Source organism: Schistocerca piceifrons, chromosome 9 (genome assembly GCF_021461385.2).
Source record: "Schistocerca piceifrons isolate TAMUIC-IGC-003096 chromosome 9, iqSchPice1.1, whole genome shotgun sequence".
NCBI classification, from domain to species: Eukaryota; Metazoa; Arthropoda; class Insecta; order Orthoptera; family Acrididae; genus Schistocerca; species Schistocerca piceifrons.
The window spans coordinates 20916575-20938324 of NC_060146.1; the positions used below are offsets into that span (position 1 = coordinate 20916575).

Below are 21750 nucleotides of genomic sequence, written 5' to 3' on the forward strand. Positions count from 1 at the left end.
TCAAATGCACGCTCACCCCTCATGCAAGGTAAAATTTATTTCACTCAATTAAAGAAAGTGTATCGAAGTACAAAATGCATTGTAACTCCTAGTAAATTGTCTGAGCTGAATCAACAAAATTTTCCTCCAGAACCACTCCAGCACTCTCTGCAAGAACAAAAATGTAACCACACAATACAATTCAGCAAAAAATTGACAATGTCCTCAGGGAAGATCTGCAATAACTTGTAAAACAGACTTTTAATAGTCCATACAGACTGCTTCATTTTCAATGATCAGCTTTGGTATCACATGAACAATCCTGAAGATATGTAGAGGAAAGCAAAATAACAGCACAGACTAGGATATGTAACTCTGCTACCATACTATACCAAAAATCAGATTTACCAGAATAAACCTACCTCTATCAGTTACAAAGATAACCATCCAACTTATCACCAAAATGTTCATCAAAAGATAAAATATTGATCTGGTATAACCTTCTGTAGTAAACTCCACAGTTAACACTACCTTTCGCAGTCCACCTCTATCCAGATCAGTACGCTGTGCCGATCGCACGAGCAGCTTGCCGCGCCAGCACACGAAGACCTTCCTCCACACACTGAGCTAAGGCTTGTTAATTGTGGGTGTGGGGCTGACACCAGAGGTTCCACTGCTGGCCTGCAGCACAAGTCTACAACACCAGCAGTGCGAACCGACTCAAAAGTCGTGACACCAATGGCAGTAACACCTACGCTCATCCCTACCTTCACCGATGTGATATTCCCACTCTTAAGTCAATGCCATACTGTTAATTGTTAATTATTCTGCATCACTGGAGACTTGCATGTTGTTACGGTACAGACTCTATATCACCTACTGGCAGTTTCAGTTTCATGTAATTCTAAGTTGTAGCATTGTGTTTTTTTTATCAAAGAAACAAATTCAAAAATAAGTGATGATTTGTGCCCACAAGGTAAATGCCAGCATGTGGTGTCTGGTACATTTGGCACATATGAATGAAAGTAACATTTTCACACTGAATTAATAATAAAGTTTTGTTTCTAGAAGATACCGCTCTAAGAAACACTTGAAAATGTGTAATCTGAATGGTAGACAGCATTTGGCATTGCCACAGGTCTGTGTCCATCACGGATTGTTCCCCTCGGTCATCAATGCGTTAGCGTTCTGCCGCAAGCCGAACAGTCATCTGCTGACCCAGTAATCGACAGAGGGCCAGGAACAAGGGGACCTTCACAGATTTCAAGCACAGCACACACGTTCACGGTGTCCCACCGCACACTCTCCCCCCTCGTATCACCTCAGACATCCGTTAGCAACAATCGTCATCACAGTAAGTCTACATAAATAGTACAACAGGTATTGTGTTTTAATTCACTCTGCACATTAACAACTAATTTGAATTTTGTTTTTTATAACTTTAAATTTCGAGCTGTCTTACATTCCTTTTGAGCTCTGTGTAAAACGATCTGTTATGATCTATGTTCGATAGTCCCTACCAAGTGTAGTGACTTTATTTTGTTTAGTCTTCCATGAGGTATAAATCAAATTCATACCCGCCCCCAATGCAAGTTGAAGTTTTGACGTTATGTGTGCTTTCTGTAAAGTTTCAAAAAGCTCCTTGTTTGCCCTATGTTCTGTTTACTGAAGTCATTGCACTTAATCTAATACATGCCTGACTCCTTAAACTTATTCCTACTATTGCACACTTTATAGCATGATCTATTGAATACTTTTTTTAAAAACTCTGCTTTATGAAAGAGGCTCTCAATTTCGTCAGAACTCTTACATACGTCATAGTCATGTATTCTTATTCCTGATTATGACATGACCTCCGCATATTTGGATTTGTATTTTCTTCATCTTGTTATATATTTTCATCAGGATCCTACCGCCATTGACCACTTGATTTAAAATGCTCAGCTGCCGTCCAACTTCATGCTGGTGGAGCAACAATTTTATTAATGTATACTATTCCATTACAATATTACTACTAAGGTGATAATTGTTGCTTACAGATGTTCAAAAAGGAGGAGGAGGAGATTAGTGTTTAACGTCCCGTCGACAACGAGGTCATTAGAGACGGAGCACAAGCTCGGATTAGGGAAGGATGAGGAAGGAAATCGGCCATGCCCTTTGAAAGGAACCATCCCGGCATTTGCCTGAAATGATCTAGGGAAATCACAGAAAACCTAAATCAGGATGGCCGGATGTGGGATTGAACCGTCATCCTCCCGAATGCGAGTCCAGTGTGGTAACCACTGCGCCAACAGATGTTCAAGACAATAGTGGAGAGATTACATGGCGAGGCAGCTAAAAGTGTGTGCTGCACTCGAAATAGGTGAATACACCCTCCTGTGTGGTCCTGTTGGAGATATATAGGGATATATTTCGTATGTATGTGTGTGTGAGTGAGTGTAACAAACCTCTACGACTGTGTTTTGTATGCTGTGGTGTTACATTAACTGCATACTGTACTACACTATTAGAACAGATTCCTTCTCACCTACTCACCACATAGAAGAAGTGACGAGTAATGAACAGGCACATTTAAAAGTCAACTGTCACATAAACTATCGAAAAGGGCTGTACATTGTATGAAACAGCATACATATTCGTTTATGCACAACTCACTCACAGTGGTTACAGTCTTCACCAGGCACTGAGATCACACTGGGGTGAGCAGTGATCTCACTGGGTTGAGTATAGGGGGGTACAAAGCAAGTGTGGGTGTGGAAGCGGAGGGTCGGGGGGTGGGAGGGAAATGGATAGTGATAAGTGGGTGGGGATGGGGGAATACAGATATACCTGTCTACTGCTCAACACCACCTCTATGCAGTGTACAACAATCTATCCTAATTTATACTATTACTCCACCTTGGATTTTCAACTGTGAGTATCTATCACAACCTTACCATCATAAATGGAATACACAAAGATCTGGTTCAAAAGCTTTCAATGAAATCATTTTATACACTCATCACTATTCCTTTACAGAAACGTACTACATCAACAGTAATGAGATGATCAATGTGCAGCACACAAAAATCTGCTCCAGCCAACCGACAAGCTTGCAGATTCAGCAAAAAGCTCTTGGGTATCCAGTTTAAGGTGCAGTGACTGATGCTATTTGAGAATTGTGAAACTGAACAGATGAAGCATCAGTTACAGGCATCAGTTGTACACCAGAATGCTACATATTGTGAAGAATAAGAAACAGAAGATTGTCTAAGATAACTAACAAATTAGAATAATACTCTCTACCCAGCAGTAAAACTGTATTATAAGTTGAAAAAAGAAACAGCAGAATACTATTTTAAAAGGCAGCTAACACATCTCAAAATAACACATGCTGTACTTAAGTAAAGGATTATTTACTTCACACATTATTGGAGTGAATAAAAAAAGTAACACACAAATAATAAAAACACCTCTGTCAATCTACAAAATACTTCCACGGTACAGTGCACCTTTACCGGAAAACTGTAAGCTTAAGATTTATCATGGGTAACACTAAAATCATTTCATCTTCTTCAGTTCAACATCTCCTTCCATTACAGATGGACACTGGCTCAGATTTTCACACAGCCAAATGGGAAATCAAGAATAAGGTAAATGCGAGGCAGTTGTATAGTCATGGACATGCTGTTATCTAATTTCACTGTACAATATATGTAAATCCAAGACCTCTGAGTAATGTGCGTATGTATTAATTTGCTGACCTTTAATTACAATATTATAAAGAAGATAGATTGCTACTCACCACATAGAAAAGATGTTTAATTACAGAGAGGCACAACAAGAAGGCTGTTTTAAATTTGAGCTTTTGGCCAAAAAGTCTTCTTCTGAAGTAGGAAACACACACATTCAGGCAAGTAGAACTCGCACACACACAAGACCACTGTGTCTGGGCCACGAGTCCAAACTGCGAGCAACTGCACATGATGGGAGAAGCAATCTGAGTGCTGAGTGTGGGGAGGAGGCTGGTACAGGGAGGGATAGGAAGGTAGGATTGGGGGAGGATGTACTGTTGCTTGTGGTGGAAGCACGAAGGGGATTTCTGGTGACAGGATAGGGCCGCTAGGAGCAATTAGCAGGTTTGATTGGGGGGGGGGGGGGGGGGGGGGGGGGGAGAAAGGAGAGAAATAGAGGTGGGGAAAGGGAGTAGTGGCTGCACTGATGGAATAGAAGGCTGTGTCGCGCTGGAGTGGGGGTAGGGAACAACATTGGTGTGTGAAAGACAGGGACTGGGAAGGTCAAGGCCAAGGGGGTTTAGGAAATGTAGGATATATTGCAGGGAGACTACCCATTTGTGCAATTCAGAAAAACTAGTGTTGGTAGGTAGGATCCATCTGGCACAGACTGCGAAACAGTCACTGAAGTGAAAAATGTTGATTGGGCAGCATGTTCAGCAACTGGGTGTTCCAGGTGTTTCCTGGCCACAGTTTGTCAGTAACCACTCATGCGAACAGACAGCTTGTTGGCTGTCCTGGAAATGTAGAAAGTTGCTAGCAGTCTGACCTCAGTGGCCAGAGACTGAAGCCATGAGTTTGTGAATTGTACTTGCATGAATATGTGTGTGTGTGTGTGTGTGTGTGTGTGTGTGTGTGTGTGTGTGTGTGTGTGTGTGTGTGTGTGTTTTCCTACTTTAGAAGTAGGCCTTTTGAACGAAAGCTCAAATGTACAACAGTATTTTCGTTGTGCCTCCTCTATAGAGTGAGTAGCAATCAGTACTTTTCATAATAATGTTCTTATTCCATCCTCAATTTTTCATTGTTTGATCTAATCTAGAATTATATTTTATTCACATGTTAAGGTCACACATCTAATATCATTGCAGAATTGTCACTGGACAGTTGTAGAGACATATAAAATAGTAAGCAGTGATTAAAAATTAATCTTTTTCCTTTCAAGTACTTCGCGACTGTGTGTTCATTTCCAGAATGAGATTTTCACTCTGCAGTGGAGTGGATGCTGATATGAAACTTCCTGGCAGATTAAAACTGTGTGCCAGACCGAGACACGAACTCCGGAACTTCGCACTTGCCCGCGAAAGGCAAATGTCCCGAGTTCGAGTCTCGATCTGGCACACAGTTTTAATCTGCCATGAAGTTTTGTATGTTCATTTGTTTCAAGGTTAAATATTTCAATAGTTGTTATTTCATTCTGTTATGGCATAAAGTCAAGTGCCGGCACGCCAGTCGGGAACGATAGAGAAGAGATGGCTGTGAGAAGACATCATCAGCCAATCACACGCTTGCCGACCCCTCTCTAGGATGGCAATGCGACAGCAGCAGCCCCTACGTGGAGAGGACATAAGCGCCACAACCAACTGAAGACAGCCCAGTTCAATAGCAGTGTCAACAGTAGAAACTTCACTTGTGCTCTCTATGCAGCACAAACTTGGGATTGTCTATACTGAAGACGATTTATTATTTCATGTGTTCATTTTGCTTCCGACACACCTGTGTAATTGGAAAAGTTTAGTACTGCAATTTTCTACATTTTATTAAATAAGAGCAAAGCCTGTAAGAACCTGGAAGTGGATTGAGAAATAAAAGGTGTTGCAATCAAAAACAGGTTTTTGTTTAGTTAAAATTTTGTACCAAAAGATGGTTACACACAAGGAATAACTGTCCTCAAGTAGTAGCCCTGAAGTGATCAATAAGGTACAATATAAAAAGGAAAAACTATGGGCACTACCAACAAAACTGCTACAACTTCAGGGAAAGTTGAAATAGACAAGATCACTGGAATCAGTACGGAAATAACACCATTTTACATTTTAAAAAACCTGATATTTGGTTATTCTAAGCTTAAGAACAATTTCATATTATTAGCTAATAAGTTAAACAAAATTTTGTTATTTACTAATGCAACTGTAGCCATTATTTGTTGGAAACAACTAGCATATGGTAGCCACATTCCTTACCTAAAGAGACACACTTGGCAGTGTTTCATGTGAGTTAAGAGTGCCAAATAAAGAGACCAGTCAGTTAACTACACTCAGGCAATATGAAACCAACTGACTGTTGTTGGAAATGAAAGACTGTGCAGGACAATCCTACAGATAAAGATTCTTGAAACTTTCCAGTCAGACATATTTCTCAGCAATATCAGATGTATTTTAACTATTTCTGAAGTTGATGTAGATAAATTGGCTCTCACAGAAGACCAAATGAAGGAAATGCTATTAGTTAATGGAGTTAATATAGTTCATCACAGAAGTTGTCACCAGTTGTAGATCCTACATAACAGTTGTATGAACTGCACTTGCAAATCAACAAAATAGGAAGTCAGCTGTGAGAAAACAGAATTAAAAAATGACAATATTCTTGTAACAGGAGCAGAAGACAATCAAGATGATATAAAAAAGTGGAGTACTGCTACTGCCATTTTTGTTTCGGCATAGATCGCCAGCCAGACAAATGTGTTCAGCCTTGTGACTGGCGAAACTGGGGAAATTGGAAGTGGCAGAGACAGCAGCAGACAAATGATCTGCCTCAGACCTTGCTACAGGCCACAATGTCACTCCTTTATCAAACATTACAACTCAACATGATAGTTTCTGGTAGACAGTGGAGCCCACATCTCTTTCCTACCAGCACCCACAACTGACAACACAAAAGGGGCTGAATATAAACTGTTTGCAACTCGTGGTTCTCTAATTTCAACACACTGCTCACAATTGCTACATACTGACCTTGGATTAAAAAGAAACTTTCTATGGCCATTTATTTTTGCAGAGATTTCATAAAAGCATATTTAGCATTGACTTTCTTCATCATTCTCACCTTATGGTTGATGTCAAAAGCAAACAAACTCATGACAGCAGTCAGTTGGAACTGAAAGGGCATTTAATGTGTATTGAAACAATTGAGACAGTTAATTCCTATCGTATCTCCACAAAATTTTCTGAAATTTTATACAAAACCAAGTGGCATGCCAAAAGTAGTAAAACATGATAGTATGCATTAGATCCACATGTCTAGTAGCCTTCCAGTCTTCTGCAGGCCTCATAGGTTAGGTCCACACAAACCGTATACTGTGAAGCAATAATTTCAGCACATGTATTCAGCTATATAAATCACAAGACGGTCGGTCCTCATGACACTGCTGCAAAAGAAGATGGGATACTGACCTAGTGGGTCCTCTACCTCACTCTGATTTACTTACTTTCTGATTTGAATCAATAGCTGGACAGAAGCGGTGACCCTTTGAAACACTGAATCAGACAGAATAATTCCAGGGTTACCAGTTTAGGAATACCACAACAGTCAACAGATCAAGGAACACAGTTTCCATGTAACATATCCTGAGCCTTAGCAAAGATTTGTGGCTACCAAGTGATTAGAACTACTGCATACCATGAACAGGTTAAGAGAAAAATTCGAAGGCTTCAATATACAAAGGACAGTGCCAAACAGGTCTATGCTACAGTTACATGAAGTAATATAATACCCCTCAATATTACTTGGCTTTCATTGCCCTTCTAGAATGAAAGCAATACTATGATAGTAGAAATGTTGTATGGTACTTCACTGAAGTTACTTGGGGACTTATTCCATGAACTTGATACTACAATGGGACTTCTGACTTACATCATGGTATTGGGGAAAAGGGTGAACCATGTAAAACATATAGAGTATTCTCGCAAGGTCAAAGAAAATTCTTTAATCTATAAATCTCTTAAAGATGAAAATAATGTGTCTTTTCAGAGTTTTAAGGTGCAGACTGGATTTACCTAACCATATGAAGGTTCCTGTAAAGTGATTGAACATTTACCAAAATTCTTCACCGTTAAAGCTAAGGACAAACTAATCAATATTTCAATTGACTGAATGAAACCATGAATATCAAAATCATCAAATCAGTTGTAAGAAGCTACAATAGGAAGTGTTTCTCAGAAAGCTACAAGATCAGGACATGCTGAAATTCCCTGCAAAGTTCACAGCCATCATTGAATGACACGTACACCAAGGGGGAGAGACATGAGGACATACAAAATGTTAATAGTGACTATAAAATAAATTACTACTTAGAAGCTGTGTATGTGCGGATGGATATGTGTGCGCGCGCGCGCGCGCGCGGCGCGCGAGTGTATACCTGTCCTTTTTTTCCCCCTAAGGTAAGTCTTTCCACTCCCGGGATTGGAATGACTCCTTACCCTCTCCCTTAAAACCCACATCCTTTCATCTTTCCCTCTCCTTCCCTCTTTCCTGACGAAGCAATCGTTGGTTGCGAAAGCTAGAATTTTGTGTGTGTGTTTGTGTTTGTTTGTGTGTCTGTCGACCTGCCAGCAATTTCATTTGGTAAGTCACATCATCTTTGTTTTTAGATATATTTTTCCTATGTGGAATGTTTCCCTCTATTATAATTATAGTCTTATATGCTACATAACCAAAGCTTCAAAAAAGTAGTTTCCTTTTTGTAAGATACACGCACAGTAATCAGCATAAGTCAACTCAGAATATGTAAACACATTCACACCAAAGAATTTTAATTGACTAGCTGAGTAGCAAAATACAATGAAGTATGATTTAACAGCACTTTTACTTGCTGCAACAATCTTTATTTGTTACCAAAATGTTTGTGCTGAGGAAGATTGTTGAGATGCTATACGGGTGTGTCTACGCAACATTCGCCAACAAAAAATAACTTTATTCAATTATTACCATAACAGCGAATCCATAACACAAAGAGTTACCAGCCAGTATTCCCGTAATAAAAAATTGTTGTCAGTCTTAGCCAAGAATGTTAATATATGAGGATATTAGGCACACACTAATGTCTCTCTGTAAACATATACACTACCTGATATGAAGTATCTGGACACCACTATGTAATGTGGAACTGACAATTACATGTCACAAGTGACACACTCACCAGTATGAAATGAGGTACCACATACTAGTACTGTGTTGGTAGCAGAGAAGCCATGAAAACTGAACTGGTCTGGAGAGCTCAGTGACTTTGAATGTGGATGAAAATGTCTTTCCTTCTCATCCCGTACAGTTAAGTCTCCTCTGACCCAAAGTGTTGGCTGCATTTTTTGTGATTATGTCAATTTCCTAAACCTTGCCAGTTCTTTTCCTTCATTCCTCTTCCTTCCCCATCAATCAGTTTGCCAGAAGAAGTCACTGGTTCCGAAAGTTTGCCCGTTTCCTCAATCTTTGTATGTATTCGCTCCTGCCTCTGCCTGGTGAGCAAATTTTTTTATCTATCCAATTATATTACACATTCTTTCTAGGAAAGCTGAATTACATTCTGATGGCAAAAATGACAAAAAAAAGGCCAGAAAAATTCTCAGCCACGAAGCTGCCTTTCCCACAAAAAGTTCATGAGCCCATTCGTCTTATACCGCTCTGACACTACACAAACAGATAGTTTATGACTGATGAATCCTTTAAGATGGCATAATTATTAGCTAGAAATTCAAGGGGATATTACAGCTGTCAGAATTCAGTAAGGTTTTCAACATTATTTTATTTATACTGATATACTTAAGATCTTTCTGTTTACAACAGAATATATTACATATCAGAACACAACATCTGTACTGACATAATTACTTCATTTAATACAAAGTAATAGTCCTCTCAGGGAAAATTACTCTAAAAAACATTGAGACTGCCAAGTTTCAACCAATTTAAAACGCGTTCATAGCAGACAATTTACACAGAGATGAATTTGTACCCACACAGCGCAAAGAATCGGTGCTTCATCCATCTTACACATACATATTGCCAATGATATAGAAAAAAAAATCCTCACCAATGATCAGGAACTTTTTCTTTTCTTTGTGTTGGGTTTATACTGTCACACCCCTCCTTCAAAAAGTGCACACTTTTCTCGCATCTGACATCGGCGAGTAGTCATATGTTTCTTAAGAGTATGACTCCTAAAGCACCGATAATTGCAGCGGGGGCACTGGATCTGTGGTTCTTTACCACATTCAAGCTTCACATGTCTGCATAAGCCTGATGGATGCTTGTAAGACTTCCCACATGACTGACAACAAAACCGTTTATGTAATACCATCTGGGGTGTTGTGGAAGTCATGTGATTCGAATAATCACTACCAAACGAAGAACGCAGATTGTTAACTCCTTGAGCACGAAAATATTCTTCGTATGTAAGACCTCCACCCGCTCTGCAAACTTCCCCAATGTCAACTTCAGTACTGTTACAATCTTCACGATAATCTTCAGCAGCAAGGTAATCGTCGTCATCGTCGTCGTCATCGAGAGTAAGGTCTTCTACAATTTCCGTGTGACTCTCTAGGACCTCAGATTTTGTTTCAAGTGCTACCTCTTGTTGGTGTGTACTCAGATTTGCTGACCTTTTGTCAGGTAATACTGTCTCCGGTATTAGAAACCGCTCATTTTCTGCAACAGTCATTTCCCCACTGGAGCTCTGCAACTCACTACATGCAGACTGATGTGGAATTGGACTGAAAACTGATCCATCTGCTGCATTACAGATTGTGGGCAGTGCTTGCCTTTGAGATTGAAGTTGATGCACATTATCAAGATAAGGTGTAATGACTTCTTCAAACTCATTCTGGCCTGTTCTCTGATCAGAACCAGAGTGGTTAATACTTTTTCTGTACTTTCGAAAGGATTTAGAAATGGAGTCTATTTCCTCATAACCTCCTTCCTGGGATGACACACATGGAGGGCTTTCTCTAAATGACTGCACCTTTTCTTCTGGCTTGTTCTGATTCGAGGTAAAACGTGACACAGAAGCAGGTTGGGGTGAGAGAGTTTCTGGATGTACTGATTGTGCATTTCTTCCACTGCCTTTCTGCATGTAAACATCTTCCACACATCCACTACCAGACAGTCCCCTTACTTGAAGGGACTCCGAGAGTTTAAGAATACCACTAAGCTCCTCTTGTGGCACATTTACTTCACCACGGTACATAAAATCCATTAAAGCCTTCACCACATTGTATTTTACGTCGTGCAGAATAATAATTGGGTGCTTCTCATAGTTTTCAGAGAACAGTTTCTCAAAATATGGACTACATGCAGAAAGAATTATCTTGTGTGCTCTTACATGATGTCCCTCAGCACTAATTGTGCAGTCTGTTAACTTCTCACTGTCCAACAGACAATCGAAAACAGACACCAAAGTAGCTTGATGTTTATTCCACCTCAAATGAACATTGTTGTTCTCATTCATCCTGCCTAGCTGTCTTTGTAAGACTTTAAACTCTTGTATAAAGCTGGATGAACTACTTCAGTGACACAAGGAAATTTCAGTTCCCTTTGAATAACAGGAAAAGAATTATCTCCAAGTTGATCATCTTCATGCAGGATGCAATCTTTCTCCAAGTTCTGCAGAGCGGAATCTTCACTCATTCGTGAATAACAGATAATCCATGGCAAAGATTCTCCTCCAAATTGCAGATACAGTTGTTCCAGAAATTCTGAGCGCCTGACCTAGTGTGTAAACAATCTTATGTTAATCCAATTACCTTCAGGAAGAACAAGTTACACAATTATTTACAAAGCATGAGTGTACGGTACAATGTCCATTTATGTAACTGGCCAGAAATGATGAGAAATGAAGAAGAATGCATAATTATTTCACATAAATGTTGTTGAAAAGTGACCCAAATAGGATGATTGTTGTTGAATTTTTTAGCACATATGTACCATCTTTAGTGTAGGAAAACATATTGGCAGAACCTTGCCTGATCAGGAGCCTTCCTACTCACTATTGTTGTATTGAGATTGGGTGGCAAAACTGCATTGGTTCGGCCCAGACAATTTACAGTATTACAATAAATTAAATTAAATAAACTTTAACTTATTCATTCTTTTGTGAAACAGCACAACGTACAATATGAAAAATGCCACTTACTGGAATTGGCATCGATAATTACATTTTTATGATATTACATTTTGGCATATACATCATTGTAATTTAATCAATTACATTATGACACACCAATGGGTACAACCCTGGAATAATAGATAAACTGATCCATACAGCAAAACTAAATCAACCAACTGCTGAACAACCACCCACAAACAAGAAAACCACATTTGTTAGCCTGCCTTTCCTAGGGAAGATTTCTCACCAAATTGCCAACCTCTTCAAGACATACAACATAAAAATAAGTTTCTTCACCAACAACAAAGTACAAAATAAAATCATACACAGCACCAAAACCACTATACAAAAATATCAAAAGTCAGGTGTATACAAGCTCACTTGCAACTCATGTCCAAGCTTCTACATTGGACAAACTGGTAGAAGCTTCACAACAAGATTTAAAGAACACATGGATGCACTCCGTCTTAACAACCTGAACAAGTCCAGCTTTGCCTCACATCTTGCCCAACACAATCATTCTGCAAACAACATAGAACAGAATCTCCGAATACTACACTTTGCCAACAAAGGCACAATACTTGACCTTCTTGAAGAAATTGAAATATTTGTCTACACAAATACAGCACCTGACAACCTACTCAATGATCAAACTGAACTAAGAAACAAATTCTTCCTTCAGAACTTTGAAGATCTACTAGTTCAAAACAAGTAACCACCCAATAAATCCTACACCGGCTCCCCAAACCCCCCCTCCCAATGACTCACCCCCTTCACCTTCCATCCTAACCACAATGGTGTCAATGTAATATACTACCACACAATAAGACATGTACCATATCTCTAAATGTTAAAGTCCTACATTGCTAACATAAATCAGTACTTTATACATATTATTTCTAGCTGGAACAAACATAAGCTGCCTTTACCAATATCCCAGATCACCCTAATGTTAGAATAAAAATAAGTCAACAGTTAAAGAATCCTTTGTTCATGATTTTTAAAATATTAAATGTGCAGTCATTCAAACAGCTTTAATCCATTACAAACACTTTAACTCTTATACATATACCTTTAGTTAAAATAAACAAAATCTGCCCTTGATAATACTCCAGATCACGTTAACGTAACAACAGAAATAAGCCAACATTTCATCTGAAGATTTGTTATTAATTTAAATATACAGGTCCTAGTAATACAGACAACCGCACCTCACTGCAGAACCAATAACTCTGTATTATTGTTTCCTAGGGAGTCATGTAAAAAAAAAAAAAAAAAAAAAAAAAAAAAAAAAAAAAAAAAAAAAAATAAAAAAATAAAAAAAAAAAAAATTGCCTGTAACATACAAATAGAAATAACATAACAGATCACCTGAAATTTATTCTTGTAGTAGTTTATTATTATTTTCTCTAGTGCTCTGATGTTATCAACATTTTAATGGAAAAACTTGCCCTTATATCGATTTTAACACATGTAAAGAACAACAAATTACATCTCTGTACAAAGTAGGCTTATGCCATATCTCTCTGTCAAGATCTTTGTTATAAGCAACAGTTGTAAAGCGCATGCTGGATGCTGGTAAAGTGTCACTGTTAAAGTGTGAACTAATATAGTTCGTGTGAAAGTGTTCTGGACATCAAAATGGAGGCAGATAGATACGAAAAAAAGCCGCCTATACTGTCGCAGTAAGTAAAAACTAAATTTACATCGATATCGAAAGATAAGGTATAGTCATGGCGATACATTGAAGTGACCCATCTCTCTGCCATAGAACCAGCACCCAGCATTATGCTACTACCAGTAATGATGTAACTTCCCGGATTCTGCCGAAATCATCTGAAGATGAACCTGAAAGGGTTCGAAAACCGGTTAATGTAATAAAGCATTATTAATGAAAAAGTGACTGGTTGCAGTTGTGTATAATTTATTTACATTAATATACAGTCACGGTTCTAAAATATCCGTAATGGATAAGCATAATCTGTTGATACCACGCCAGGTAATTAGAACAATGCGCGAATTTCGGCAATGTAAACTTAAACTAACGAAAACAATCCTTGCAATAAGATTTAACAAAAAATGTCTCTCAGAAAACGTGACTCCAAATTATATCAGAATAAAAATAACGAGTCAAAGTATGTCAGCCAAGATAGCAAAAGCACGATGTGAAATTATTTGGTTAAAAACTGAAATCAGGTCTCTTTACAAAAAGAAAGATCTGCTCAATTCAAAGCTGTATAGTATGCACTTAGAACTTAGCCATAAACTTGTTGCTCATGTCTTCATGGTCTTCCTAGATTATGTCAATATATATGTAAACAAAGAACGTATTATCATCTCACATAGACATGAGAAAAAGATAAATACTCTAATTTCAAAGAATGCAGTGAGTTCCCCCAGTATCTCTTCTGAAATGGAACATAAGTTTTTTGATAAAGTGATAAATACTACAGAAATATGCTTCAGTAGTAATGAATTAAAGCTGTTAAACAAAGGCCTTAAGCACAACATTGCCCCCTCACTAAATAAAAGCAACATTAAAGACCTCATAGTTAACACAAAAATTGCATGTACAGCAGCTAAACTAAAACACAATGAACAAAATGCTGTAGCTCATAAGGCAAACAACATCATTATGAGAAACATTCACCAGAACAAAATGTACAATAAGTTGAATACTGAACATAAGATATTATGTGACATAAATAAGAAACTTTCAGTTGAAAATGCCCTCATTGTCAGAGCAGACAAAGGTAACACAGCTGTTGTCATGTATGAATCAGACTATATTAGCAAAACTTGTGAATTCTTTAGAAAGAATAATATAAAGGAAATAGCACATGACCCTACTCCCAAATTCCATGATAATAAAGGAAATAGCACATGACCCTACTCCCAAATTCCATGATAAAATTAAAAAGATACTTAAAAACTGCAAATTCTTGTTGACACCATTAGAAGCAAAGCACTGTATAGTGATGAACCCTTCAGCACCAAAACTGAGATCACAGCCTAAGATCCACAAACCAGAATGTCCGATACGTCCCATTGTGAACTCTATCAATAGCCCAAGCTATAAAATCACCAAAAAACTTAATGATATTATCCGCAAGGCATATGTATTTGAAAATAACTACTCCATTAAAAACAGTTATGAGCTCATCAATAGTATAAAAGATATCCTCATTCCAGTCACAGCTAAATTTGCATCTCTTGACATAGTAAACCTATATACAAACATACCCGTCAAGGAAACAATTAGTTTAATAAGAAATAACTTACTGAAACATGGGACAATGGGGAGAGCAGAAATCTATGAACTCATAGAGATCCTAGAACTCATATTGTCACACAACTACTTCCTGTTCAACAACAAGTTTTACATTCAGGAAGATGGACTGGCAATGGGTAGTAGTCTTGCAGGCCTGCTAGCAGACATATACATCAATAACCTTGAAAATAACTTTTTCAGGTCCCAAACACAACTAAAAGATAAGCTGCTTTATTACAAACGCTATGTTGATGACACACTCATTCTGTTCAATGGAGCAACAGAAGAAATAGATAATCTAGCCAAAGAACTTAATAAAATACACAATAAAATCCAATTCACAGTAGAACATGAAACACCAGAAGGTATTAACTATCTTGATCTAACAATCTCAAATAAAAATCAGAAGCATAAATTTCAAATTTTCAGAAAGCCAACAACCACCAATGTTACCATACACAAATCCTCTTGCCATCCAGACCAACATAAAAAAGCATTCTTCAGAACAATGGTTAATCGCATGCTGAAAACCCCAATGGACACAAATGAAAGACAAAAAGAAACAGAAATTATTAAATCAATTGCCTCCACCAATGGGTACAACCCTGGAATAATAGATAAACTGATCCATACAGCAAAACTAAATCAACCAACTGCTGAAACAACCACCCACAAACAAGAAAACCACATTTGTTAGCCTGCCTTTCCTAGGGAAGATTTCTCACCAAATTGCCAACCTCTTCAAGACATACAACATAAAAATAAGTTTCTTCACCAACAACAAAGTACAAAATAAAATCATACACAGCACCAAAACCACTATACAAAAATATCAAAAGTCAGGTGTATACAAGCTCACTTGCAACTCATGTCCAAGCTTCTACATTGGACAAACTGGTAGAAGCTTCACAACAAGATTTAAAGAACACATGGATGCACTCCGTCTTAACAACCTGAACAAGTCCAGCTTTGCCTCACATCTTGCCCAACACAATCATTCTGCAAACAACATAGAACAGAATCTCCGAATACTACACTTTGCCAACAAAGGCACAATACTTGACCTTCTTGAAGAAATTGAAATATTTGTCTACACAAATACAGCACCTGACAACCTACTCAATGATCAAACTGAACTAAGAAACAAATTCTTCCTTCAGAACTTTGAAGATCTACTAGTTCAAAACAAGTAACCACCCAATAAATCCTACACCGGCTCCCCAAACCCCCCCTCCCAATGACTCACCCCCTTCACCTTCCATCCTAACCACAATGGTGTCAATGTAATATACTACCACACAATAAGACATGTACCATATCTCTAAATGTTAAAGTCCTACATTGCTAACATAAATCAGTACTTTATACATATTATTTCTAGCTGGAACAAACATAAGCTGCCTTTACCAATATCCCAGATCACCCTAATGTTAGAATAAAAATAAGTCAACAGTTAAAGAATCCTTTGTTCATGATTTTTAAAATATTAAATGTGCAGTCATTCAAACAGCTTTAATCCATTACAAACACTTTAACTCTTATACATATACCTTTAGTTAAAATAAACAAAATCTGCCCTTGATAATACTCCAGATCACGTTAACGTAACAACAGAAATAAGCCAACATTTCATCTGAAGATTTGTTATTAATTTAAATATACAGGTCCTAGTAATACAGACAACCGCACCTCACTGCAGAACCAATAACTCTGTATTATTGTTTCCTAGGGAGTCATGTAAAAAAAATTGCCTGTAACATACAAATAGAAATAACATAACAGATCACCTGAAATTTATTCTTGTAGTAGTTTATTATTATTTTCTCTAGTGCTCTGATGTTATCAACATTTTAATGGAAAAACTTGCCCTTATATCGATTTTAACACATGTAAAGAACAACAAATTACATCTCTGTACAAAGTAGGCTTATGCCATATCTCTCTGTCAAGATCTTTGTTATAAGCAACAGTTGTAAAGCGCATGCTGGATGCTGGTAAAGTGTCACTGTTAAAGTGTGAACTAATATAGTTCGTGTGAAAGTGTTCTGGACATCAAAATGGAGGCAGATAGATACGAAAAAAGCCGCCTATACTGTCGCAGTAAGTAAAAAACTAAATTTACATCGATATCGAAAGATAAGGTATAGTCATGGCGATACATTGAAGTGACCCATCTCTCTGCCATAGAACCAGCACCCAGCATTATGCTACTACCAGTAATGATGTAACTTCCCGGATTCTGCCGAAATCATCTGAAGATGAACCTGAAAGGGTTCGAAAACCGGTTAATGTAATAAAGCATTATTAATGAAAAAGTGACTGGTTGCAGTTGTGTATAATTTATTTACAGAAATTTTTTTGTTACAGAAATCACAGGAAAACATATCAAACATTAACAATGATTTTTTTTATTAAAGAGAGAGCTCTTGAAGTTACAAAGCATCATGAAACAAGTATTCCACTGTGGAGAAGCTTTTGGACCAAGTCTTCAAAGTTGCTGTGGCGCCATTTTATGAGGTTCCCAATTTCTTCGCATCAATCCATTTTCATGTCCCTTGGCCATTTAACGAAATATGTGAAGACAATATGTACTATTCTGAAGTAAATGCCCAGTGAAATCACAGCTTGTTCCTCCTGTTAAATATAGCAACTCTATGTGTGTGTGTGTGTGTGTGTGTGTGTGTGTGTGTGTGTGTGTGTGTGTGTGTGTGTGTGTGTGTGTGTGTCAGCAAAGTTAACAAGGGCAGTTCGTCAATTCCTGTGTTAGCGATGACATACTCAAACATACAATGGTGATTTCTACGGCTGCAACAGTTTGAGAAAGTATGGACTGTATCAAGAGAACAGAAACTCATGCTTACGGTATTGAGGAGAAACACAGTGATTGAAGAACAAAACGTGGAAGTTAATGGACTTTATATCTGATGGTTCAGAATATTGTTACTGTACACCAGACATCAGATTTCAACAGCTCCCAAATTCTGAGCTTTAGAACTCATTAATTTCATGTTCATTCTCATAATTACTGTATAAAGAAACTGCACATGAACTGATAGAACATCTACAATTTGAGTGCACTATCTTCATTACTAGTCTAATTGTTTTTAGTGAAACAATGCATATTCAGTTTGCGGCAACGCACTATTTTGAGGAAATCCAGCCATTTTGTATGCTTATCTGTGCCATAACTCTTGCGAGTGCCAACAAGAATAGTAACAAAATTTATTCCTCCGAAATAGATTTTGAAGAGATCAAAGTTGCATGAAGATGGCTAAATGTGCACCTATCTACGCTACCTCTCCAGCAAAAATCACTCGACAGTATCAAGAGTCCATATTTGATAGGAAAACTGGTTTCCTAGTATTCCGAGTACATTTTTTTTTGAGAGAGTTAAATTGCTCATTTTCTCTGACTCTTTGGTGAATTACTTTGAACTGTTCATCCTAATATTCTAACTAATTAGGTAACTGACTCAACATTTGTGATTCTGTGAAATTGTAGTTCTAAGCTAAACATAATTGACAGAGATGCTTTATTAATCACACAATCACTTGGCGATTTCTTGAACTTAGCATTTAATAAACACTATGTGGTACATTTTCCTGTTATTTCCATAATACGAATTTAGCCTGTCCCTAAATGTGTCACAATCTAAGTTAAATATAATAAATTTGTGTTAAGGGTAATATTGTAGCAGTGCAAGTACCTCTGACAGCCCAAATCACTCCACTACAAATTCAGCTCAGTGGAAGTGTAGAGACTTAAGGTTGTGTGGTGTTCTACGTGCCATAAATCAATGCATGCTTGCCTCCGATGCGAGTTCCAATTTATTTAATGTAATTTAAAAAAATTTGTAAAACACATTGCAGCTTTTAGTAAATTGTCAAGGCTAAATTGACAAAATTTTCCCATGCCACACTGGCATATAGGCAATAACAAAAACATGACACTTGAGGTAAATGTTATCAGTCAATAAAATTATGCAAAAACTGCCAACGTCATCAATAGAGCTGCAATGCCTTGCTTTGAAAAGTAGACTTAACTGTCCACGTATAATGCTTTAATTTTCTTTTAAATCATCACTTTTAGATCGTGTGAACCATCCTCAGATCTTTTGTACATAGATCTGTAGATAAAAGTAAAATAAGAGTACACACTATGCTATGCAACTTTCCTATTACACTGTGTCAAAAATCTTATGTACTAGAACATATCTGATTTGTATCCATTAGAAAAGTAACCCGAGTATTTACCAGCAAAATTTACATACTGCATCATCGAAGGATAAAACAAGTGATCTGGTAGGACCCACGATGTTCGTATAGCCTGCAGGACAACTAACCAGCAGTTTGCATCTGGCACATACGTCACTTATGAACTACCATTACATTTACAAACTAAATTAAAAATATTTTTTGCTTGGTGAGAATACTGTTTTTGGAAACATTTAATTAAAGCCTGTGATTTGTCTGGAGTGAAACATTATAAAAACATCATGAAAATATATAATTTGAATGGCAGACAAGCATGGCATTGCCAGAGGCCTGTCTCCATCAAGAAATGCTCGTATTGTGGAGGAGGACCATGCATGAGGGGGTGAGCGGGGAGAGGGGGGGGCAGGAGAGAGAGAGAGAGAGAGAGAGGGGGGGCAGGAGAGAGAGAGAGAGAGAGAGAGGGGGGGGCAGGAGAGAGAGAGAGAGAGAAGAGACGAGAGAGGAGAGAGAGAGAGACGGCAGAAGAGAGAGAGAGAGAGGGCGGGGGGGCAGGAGAGAGAGAGAGAGAGAGAGAGAGAGGAGAGAGAGAGAGAGAGAGAGAGGGGGGGGGGGGCAGGAGAGAGAGAGAGACGAGAGAGAGAGAGAGAGAGAGAGAGAGAGAGAGGGGGGGGGCAGGAGAGAGAGAGAGAGGGGGGGCAGGAGAGAGAGAGAGAGAGAGGGGGGGCAGGAAAGAGAGAGAGAGAGGGGGGGCAGGAAGAGAGAGAGAGAGAGAGGGAGAGGGGGGCAGGAAAGAGAGAGAGAGAGAGAGAGGGGGGGGCAGGAAGAGAGAGAGAGAGAGAGGGGGGGCAGGAAGAGAGAGAGAGAGAGAGAGGGGGGGGGCAGGAAAGAGAGAGAGAGAGAGGGGGGGGGCAGGAAGAGAGAGAGAGAGAGAGGGGGGGGCAGGAAGAGAGAGAGAGAGAGAGGGGGGCAGGAAAGAGAGAGAGAGAGAGAGGGGGGGCAGGAAGAGAGAGAGAGAGGAAGAGAGAGAGGGGGGGGCAGGAAAGAGAGAGAGAGAGAGGGGGGGGGCAGGAAAGAGAGAGAGGAGAGTGGGGGGGGCAGGAAAGAGAGAGAGAGAGAGGGGGGGGGCAGGAGAAGAGAGAGAGAGAGAGGGGGGGCAGGAAAGAGAGAGAGAGAGAGGGGGGGCAGGAAAGAGAGAGAGAGAGAGGGGGGGGCAGGAGAGAGAGAGAGAGAGGGGGAGGGGCAGGAGAGAGAGAGAGAGAGAGAGAGGAGAGAGAGAGAGAGAGAGAGAGAGAGAGGGGGGGGGGGGGCAGGAGAGGGAGACGAGGGGGCGGGGTGAGGAGGGAGGCGAGGGGGGCGGTGAGAGGGAGGCGAGGGGGGCGGGTGAGAGGGAGGCGAGGGGGCGGGTGAGAGGGAGGCGAGGGGGCGGGTGAGAGGGGAGGGCGAGGGGGCGGGTGAGAGGGAGGCGAGGGGGCGGGTGAGAGGGAGGCGAGGGGGCGGGTGAGAGGGAGGCGAGGGGGCGGGTGAGAGGGAGGCGAGGGGGGCGGGTGAGAGGGAGGCGAGGGGGCGGGTGAGAGGGAGGCGAGGGGGCGGGTGAGAGGGAGGCGAGGGGGGGGCGGGTGAGAGGGAGGCGGGCGAGGGGGGCGGGTGAGAGGGAGGCGAGGGGGCGGGTGAGAGGGAGGCGAGGGGGCGGGTGAGAGGGAGGCGAGGGGGCGGGTGAGAGGGAGGCGAGGGGGCGGGTGAGAGGGAGGCGAGGGGGCGGGTGAGAGGGAGGCGAGGGGGCGGGTGAGAGGGAGGCGAGGGGGGCGGGTGAGAGGGAGGCGAGGGGGCGGGTGAGAGGGAGGCGAGGGGGCGGGTGAGAGGGAGGCGAGGGGGCGGGTGAGAGGGAGGCGAGGGGGCGGGTGAGAGGGAGGCGAGGGGGCGGGTGAGAGGGAGGCGAGGGGGCGGGTGAGAGGGAGGCGAGGGGGCGGGTGAGAGGGAGGCGAGGGGGCGGGTGAGAGGGAGGCGAGGGGGCGGGTGAGAGGGAGGCGAGGGGGCGGGTGAGAGGGAGGCGAGGGGGCGGGTGAGAGGGAGGCGAGGGGGCGGGGTGAGAGGGAGGCGAGGGGGGCGGGTGAGAGGGAGGCGAGGGGGCGGGTGAGAGGGAGGCGAGGGGGCGGGTGAGAGGGAGGCGAGGGGGCGGGTGAGAGGGAGGCGAGGGGGCGGGTGAGAGGGAGGCGAGGGGGCGGGTGAGAGGGAGGCGAGGGGGCGGGTGAGAGGGAGGCGAGGGGGCGGGTGAGAGGGAGGCGAGGGGGCGGGTGAGAGGGAGGCGAGGGGGCGGGTGAGAGGGAGGCGAGGGGGGCGGGTGAGAGGGGAGGCGAGGGGGCGGGTGAGAGGGAGGCGAGGGGGCGGGTGAGAGGGAGGCGAGGGGGCGGGTGAGAGGGAGGC

The 21750-nt window shown here is 40.8% G+C and overlaps 1 protein-coding gene across 13 annotated transcripts in view; it reads right to left on the bottom strand.

Moving 5' to 3' along the window:
* The window catches only part of LOC124717296 (longitudinals lacking protein, isoforms N/O/W/X/Y-like), a 269156-nt gene that overhangs the window by 199507 nt on the left and 47899 nt on the right, over positions 1-21750 (bottom strand). Inside the window, exon 3 of one of the 13 annotated variants that reach the window (XM_047244124.1) lies at positions 9561-11447. The exons of the other annotated variants lie outside the window; for them this stretch is intronic. Coding sequence (XP_047100080.1) covers positions 9820-11187 — 1368 coding nt within the window. The 5' untranslated portion in view covers positions 11188-11447 and the 3' untranslated portion in view covers positions 9561-9819. Of the gene's footprint in view, positions 1-9560; positions 11448-21750 lie in introns of those variants that run through there. 13 annotated transcript variants of the gene reach the window in all.